At 41.2% G+C, this 7,970-nt stretch overlaps 1 protein-coding gene across 1 annotated transcript; it reads right to left on the bottom strand.

Annotated features, from left to right (window-relative positions):
• Positions 1-944: 944 nt before the first annotated feature.
• Positions 945-6,185, bottom strand: LOC123140996 (wall-associated receptor kinase 5). Its single transcript, XM_044560251.1, has 5 exons — positions 4,389-6,185; positions 4,122-4,280; positions 3,868-3,929; positions 3,516-3,627; positions 945-2,288 (listed from the first exon to the last, which is right to left on the bottom strand). The coding sequence occupies exons 1-5, from the start codon at positions 5,422-5,424 to the stop codon at positions 1,228-1,230; spliced, it is 2,430 nt and encodes an 809-aa protein (XP_044416186.1). The 5' UTR covers positions 5,425-6,185; the 3' UTR covers positions 945-1,227.
• Between the last annotated feature and the right edge of the window lie 1,785 nt (positions 6,186-7,970).

Raw genomic sequence — 7,970 nt, forward strand, 5'->3', positions numbered from 1 at the left:
CTCCCTCCCGACTAGTCTTCACCGCGGCGGCGTACCATAGCCGGCCATGCCTTAGCTCAGCTCCAGGTCTCCCGAGCCACGACCGCAGAAATCGCGCAATGTACGTTCCGGCTCCCCAGTCCTCTTCCATTTGATGCTGCCCGTGCCCCTGTTCTTGCTATTCTTTTGAAATTGATGATTGAATGTGATGAATCGATTAGACTATGGCTGCTCGGCGTGCTGTGTCTTTGCCTCTGTCTGCTGCTGCATCTGTGTGCTACTGCTACTTATGTCTGCTTTACTGTACTGCCTGTCTCTTATCCGCGTTTTCATGTTCCTTTCGTTATCTTCTTGTGTCATGTTAATCCTGTTCATGTGTGGTGTTATACTGTCAAAATCCGTGCTCAATCTCTGTCAAAACGCTTTCGAATGTGCCTCCTGTGCATGATGCACATCCAGATTCAGTTAAACCGGAAACTGAACCAAATTAGCGGTTTTCAGATTCTGAGTGCAAATTATCGGTTTTCCAATTTTCACTAACTGAGCTTGGTATAAACCGGAATTTTCGGTTAGAAGGATGTGTGGCTTCTAAGGCCATGTCACAGCCCTGACGATGAGCGCTATGGATTAGAATCCTGGCCGTTTTTGCCTGTGAGAGAATTTCCTGGGGCCTCCCAGGTCCCAGCCAGCGCTGCTAGACTTGGCTAATACTCTTAATGTAGTACTCCCTCTGTCCCAAAATAAATGACTCAACTTTGCACTAGCTTTAGTACAAAGCTAGTGCAAAGTTGGGTCACTTATTTTGGGACGGAGGGAGTAGTTTTTTGTCTGTAGTTTTTCTTAACTTCTTCTATCAATGAAATGATACGCAAACTTTGTGTATTCACGAAAAAAAAAAATCCGACTACTAGTACACTTGCTGAGTTAGTATTAAGTAAAGGTATGATTGAGACTTGAGAGTGACACCTCAGTTATTACTGTCTTGCCAGTATTCTTTGATTCACATCATGATAAATATATATTTGTCTAAAATACTTACCATTGATGGCTGCTACAACCCTTACACTTGTGGGTACAAACTATTACGTCCGAATTTCAAATCTGGGCACTTGTATAACTAGTGTTGATGTACTTCAAATATAGGAGCAGTGGTCTGTACTTTGTCTTAACAATCAAAACTAAAAGTTTATGAATGTAACCATTACATAACAAGATCAAATATGCATAGTATTAGCATTTGTAGGTTCTTCATTCTCCCCAAGACTTGAGCAAAGCAACATCATCCGGCGCAGGACCGAGATCTGCCTGGTAGTTTCTCCCTTGTCCATTCTGCACACCTTGACCAATAATTTCGAGGAGACGATGCTCTACTTGTTTCATATCTAGGCGTTCTTCGGGATTAAGTTTTACACACTCCATGGCAACTCCACTGACCATTTCCAAGAGTTTAATATCCACCTCACTTGTGATATCATTGTCAATCAAGTTTCTTACTCTTTTGTCTAGATACGCTTCGACAAAGCTTGTAACATAGTTCCTCTTGTTAGAGTATGTTGCGGGCCTCCTCGTGATAAGCTCTATAAGAACAACCCCAAAGCTGTAGACATCACTCTTCTGTGTAACAATCCCCTGGTCCATATATATCGGATCTATGTAACTCATGTCCCCGACGACACGTTCAGTCTTCTCGGACTTTCCTCCTGCGAGCAACCTCGAGGTACCAAAGTCTGAGACTTTAGGGCAGAAATTTTCATCAAGAAGAATATTGGCAGATTTAACATCACCATGACGGATTGTACTCTCCCCTGCTGAATGCATGTATGTTAGTCCTTCAGCTGACCCAACAGCAATTTGTAGGCGCATATCTACCGGTATGATATGTACACGCCTCAATCCAAATAGAGCATCATATAGACTCCCTCTTGATACATATTCGTATACCAACATTGGAACATCCAGCTCTAAGCAACAACCTAGGAGCCTTGCAATGTTCTTGTGTCTCATCTCAGATTGTACTATAACTTCGCCAGTGAATTCTGCCTTCATATTCTTGTCAACTTTGATGGACCTCTTTATAGCCACTTGTTGTTTATTTTCTAGAGTCCCCATATAAACCTTCCCGAAGTTTCCTTCTCCAATGACACGATTGTAGTTATTTGTAATTTGTTTCATTTCTTTCCTTCTATATATCTTTATGTTCTTTACACCTTTTAGTACTGGTCCACCATTTTGTTCATAGAACCTCTTGAGTGTCAGGAGTTGACGGGCCATAACCATGACGACAAGTACAACAATACAAGCAGCAAGGCCTACACATGATAGAGCAGTGACATGTTTTTGTTAAACTATGTTCAACATTTAATACATTTCTCAAACGTAACATGTTAATTAATTAATAGAAGGATTAACTTGACATGATATTTGTCCACAATTACATTCATTTAATAATAATACATAAACTAATCGTAATAAAGTGCATACACAATAAGTAAGCTGAACTTTGAAGTTGCATGATGACTTTTAAACATAAAGCAATCAGATGCACACAAATTTATCAATGTCAAGCTAGAACCAGAATGTCAGCAAAGATGCGACAGATGTCCAGATGGCCATGGATAAGAAGATGCCAACATCAAACACTTATGGAAGACCCTCGTCAAGATTTTTAAGACACAACATGATACCCAAGGTGTTCGACGAATTGCTTACTTTGCTAAAACTTGAACTCTAAGAGAAGGATTTCTCTCGGCAATAATTAAAAAAATTGTGTTTCGATGAATGCACAGGACATATAACTCGAGTAGAAGGAATACACAGGGCTTTGGGTAAATACACTTGAAAAATGTTAGCAACATTGTGGGCTCCAAAACGGATGGCAGCCCCCAATTGTTAGCTATCCACTAGGATTTTGTTTGGTGGATTTACACATCTAAACCTATTTTTCATGAGTTTAATAACTGATGTTTGTTTGTTATTGAAATGTCTCTGTGTTTTGTAGTTCTGCTGAAATTGTCTTTTTTTGCAATTCATTATGAGGTATGGTCTTTAAGCGTTTGCTTTTAGATAGCTCAGGAAAGGCAGTTAATCCATTATTTTTCTATACGTGGTTGACTTCACATGCTGTCTTTTTATGTTGAACGAGGCAATGAGCTAAAGTGCTATACTACTACTCCCTCCGTCTCAAAATAAGTGTCTCAACTTTGTACTAACTTTAATACAAAGTTTTTTTTTTTGAGGAACCGGCAGGAGCACTGCCTTTTCTTATAGAAGGAAAACAGAAGCGCAATTTGCAGGGGAGCGCACGTTTTTAGGAAACATGGCAAAAAAAATGGCCCATATGCATGCATGAACCATGTAAAACCTAGCACATACTCAGCCTATGCCGACAGATGGCAAGGCCCCAACGAAAGCCATATCCCGTTGCTTAATGGCCTCGAAAGCTAGTAGAGCAACCTCGCGATGAGTCATCCGTTGTCCTGTGAAAACGCGTCTGTTCCTCTCTTTCCAGATAGCCCAAATTGTGTAGATGATCCTACCGCTCCTCCGTCTCCGCACTTGGGATGGCTCATCTACTAGCACCTTGTCCCACCAGTCAGAAACAATGCCTGGCTCAGGCAAGAAACCTGAGATGGCGAGACCCTCTTGACACTTATTTTGGGACGGAGGGAGTATTAGTTTAGTAATGGGAAAATTAGTATAGATGTTTCCACAGTATGATGCTAAGCTAGCAACTCATGGCTCATCCATTATACATATGGATATGGTGCAGATTAATCACCATACACATAGTGGTAGTTTGAGATTAATAAAGAAAGGCACTCCTCTACTTCTGTGTGTAGTTCTTCCTGTTTGTAGGGGTCATCCCAAGACGCCGCACACCCTTCTCACCGGACTCGCCAACAAAGTTGTGCGACATAAAGGATTTGCATCTAACATGTTGGTCTGGACACCTGGTTAATTAATTGAACTTCTATTATCTCATACTGGTCCAAACTACAACTAATGGTAAAAGTACATGGTCTGGTTTTATTTGGATTTCTAAAATCTGGTGCAAGCTACAATTTGGGTAGCAATATATACTTGGTTATCAATGTAGATTCACTCATTTCAATGCATAACCAGTGTGCTAGGTCAGTGCTTACCCACAATCACCTTTGCTGGCAGAGGGAAATTTTCCACGCAGTGTCCGGTTTTGCCATTCATTCCAGATTTGCATGGACAGTCATAGCCTTCCAGCCTGTTGCTGCAGATCCCGCCATTCCAGCAAGGATACGAATCAGGGAGCTTGCATTCATCTATGTCTTGGAAGGATAAAATTAAAGGAATTAATTATGTTAAACATAGGAATACCAATTATATGTTAAACATAGGAATACCAATTATAAAGTTATACTTCAAATAGTATATACCAAGGCATCCACCAATGATGTATGGGTTGCCATCGTAATGCTCCAAGCACTTGCAGACATAGTCATCGCCTCTGGTGGTGTTGACACAAGTGCTGTTGCCGCTGATGCACGCATAGCCCTGAGGTTTCTGCTGTCCTTCCGGTGGACATGAACCAAGGTTCCTGATGGCGAACTCCAGCACAACGGGTACACCCCTGGGGTATAACAGCTCGCGGCCATACAAGTCGTGCACAGAGAAGTTGTACCAGGATTTCTCCACCAGCATGCCATAGAAGCACGGATTGGTTTGCCACAGTAGGTTGAGCCGGGGCATGAACGAGACTCCAAACTCAGTCACATTCAGGGGCAAGGCAGCTTGACAGCATCCCAACCCGGAGCATGTACCGTTACCGTCTGTCGCGTACTTGAGCTTCCCCATGAGGTTGGAAAGGCAGGACGGCATGTACGCTTTCATCTCATTCCCCGTCTCCCCGGTTGAGGTCATCATCATGGACTCGACGTTGGAGCCGACACCGATGAGAACATTTCTCATCGCCGACAGGAGGAACGGGCCCTCGTCACCCAAGTTTGTGTATTGGAACTTGGCACGGAAATGTGTACTATTTGTGCTGCAGGCGGAGCTGACCGCCCTGTATGCCCGGGCCTCGTTGTGAGCAACTGATATGTCCATGAGTTCCACGGCGTTCTTCATCACAAAGGAAGCAGTGACGTTGCGGGCGGTGAACCTGTGGTTCAGAGCACTCACCACCTGGACTGGCCCGCTCTCGTTGTACGCAAGGAACAGGCGGGGGCGACCGGACGAGGAGGTGTTGCAGATGACCTCGAAGCCAGGAAGGAAGCACCTGGGCTTCCCCATGCCGAAGGGGAAGGGAATGCTGATGTTGCCGCACATGTCCTGGCAGCGCGGACGTGCCACTACCGCCTGCTGCTGCTGCTGCTGCTCTTCTAGTCCTCGTTGTTCCGCAATCGCAGGCAAGATCAAGAACGCCGCTGCTGCTGCAAGGAGATATGGCAGCAGCTGGGAGGGTATTGCCATGGTGCACTACTTCTGCTTGGCTAACGAGCTCTCTGTGGATTATTGTGCGCCTGCGCTTGCTACTTGCTAGCCACCCCGGGGCCAGGTACGTCTATATGTGCTAATCTGTAACTAGCAGTTGTTAGCTTGCTCTTATCTCTGAGGTTGGGTTGGGTTTTCTTAAGCACTCTGACAGATCATAGCTGGTGTCATACCATACCAGTCGTATACGCCACAATGTGCTCTGACAGAATATGTATAAGCTATTGCTGGAACAGGTCTTTGCATGTTACTAGTATTTGATTTCGTCGAGAGGGATGGCACAGCCACATAAACTTTCTTTCTCGTTTTTTATGAACAGCAGCAACCCAGGACCTGGCAAAGTCGTCGGCATCTCATGAAAGAATGATTCTGATCATTACGGACAAAAACATATTTATACTGCTGTCATGCGTAGATAGATGATGTAACAGGATACCCGCAATCACACTTTTAAATTTCACTTCCATATGGAAACCACCTTCGGTTGGTTGACTATAGTAGTAGTAGAGGTCGTTATACACTTAACCTATCAGGAATTCAGGATGAAACCTAACATTATATTTGTCTCTGATATTTTTTTCGTCTTGTAGATACCGATGCGTCTTCAGTGATCATTATTCTTCAAGCCCTTCAACTCCAGCATTCATGAGCAATGTGTAGATGTGGATGATGGTGTGTGTGTGTGTGTGTGTGTGTTCGCACGCATCTACAATGTATTTGACATTTCTCAAAAAATTGACTTGTACCTCCGTTCCATATTAGTTGTCGCTTATTTAGTTGACATGTGTTTTCATGTATATCTTCTCATACATCTTTTTTACATATCTAAAACCTTTCTAATATACGTTTACCATTTTTAAATACGCAATATCACATTTTTCTCAAAAACTTGTTGTAAACATCCTGTTCGAATAGGTGTTCAACATTTTTTCAAATACACATTCAACCATTTTTTTTTGCATGATACGAAATATTTTTTGGAACAATGCGAACATTTTTTTCACATAGTATAAACAATTCCTTAAAATTATCACAAACATTTGTTTTGAAATGTACGAACATTTTTCCTAATGTAGCGTAATTTTTTTCTGATGGTACAATTATTTTTTCCAATTACACAATGATTTTTTATCATATAACATTTTTCTAAATGTCCATGCTTTTTCTGGATGTTAGACACAGTTTCTAAAAGACGTGTAAACATTTTACGCTGCATTTACATTTCTTTTACACTGCATTCACTATATTTGCTTTCATGATATATGTATTTTGTTTTTTTAATAAATATAAAAAAAGCATGCCGAAAGTATGACAAGACCATGTCATAACTGGGCTAGCTGCGGGCGACGCTCACGTACAGCTCGCTTCAGGCGGCACATAGCCGGCTATTTGTATTTTGTACATTGCGCGTTGGACAGGGAGCAAACTCAGACGCCGGCGCACTCTATTCGACCGGCTCACTTACTAGGTTGCCCTTTTCTCCTGGCATGAAATTAGTTTTTAATTTTTTGAAAAATCTAGACTGGTTCGAGTCGGTTTTAATATCGCTAGTCTAGCATTTCTTTTTAAATCGAGATTAAAAATGTTCATAAATTCCAAAAAGTTTGCAAATATGCTCGTGGACTGAAAAAAATTATCTGAAGTTTAAAAAATGTTTGGCGTTTAAAAAATGTTCACGAACACAATAATTGGTCACAAAGTTAAGAAAAGGTTCATCAATTCAAAAAGTGTTCGCGAAATTAAAATATTGATCCCAGAATTGGAAAAATATTCATGAATTCAAAAAAATCATGAATTTTAAATAAATGTAATGAATTTGAAAATATTCGCCAATTAAGAAAAATGTTCCCGATATGCAAAAAGTGCTCAAGGGTTCAAAAATAAATCATGAATTTCAAATTTTCTTATGAATTCAGAAATTTTACGAATTTCAAGAGAAATTCTAATATTAAAAATTAATTGAAAAAATTGAATTTTGGAAGTAAAAATAGAAAAAGTAAAAGTAAGGAAGAAGAAGAAAATCTAAATATAAAAAGAAAAGAAAGAACGAAAATGGAAAACCAGAAAGAAAAAACATAGGATAAAATGTTGGGGCAGCGTAGGGGGTGTGATTCCTCGTTATTCCCTGGCCTATGAGCTAAATAGGATCGCCATTGGCTACCTCGCGAAATGAGCATAGTTTAGATGGTTAGGTTCTTATGGTAGAATCAGCCCACTCAAGTCGTAGACTTGGCACCGGTGTTCGTATTTTCCCTAAATTTTATTCCAGTCTTTCAGGCGATGTTCGTTCAACAGGAGGAGATGTTCTCGTCGACTACGAATGCATCCCTAGTGAGTTCATCAATCTCAACATATTGTTTGGCTCAGTATATCAAAGTTGCTCATAGGGGTATGGTGTGTGCGTGTGTGTTTAGATGTCATTGTATGTATGTGCATGTGGGCATCTGCGTTTGTATCATGTTTTATTTTTTTTAACCTTTCATTGCAACAAATCGTTGTCGTGTCTCATCATGGTCCATGTGTTC

This window comes from Triticum aestivum, chromosome 6D (genome assembly GCF_018294505.1).
Source record: "Triticum aestivum cultivar Chinese Spring chromosome 6D, IWGSC CS RefSeq v2.1, whole genome shotgun sequence".
Lineage (NCBI taxonomy): Eukaryota > Viridiplantae > Streptophyta > Magnoliopsida > Poales > Poaceae > Triticum > Triticum aestivum.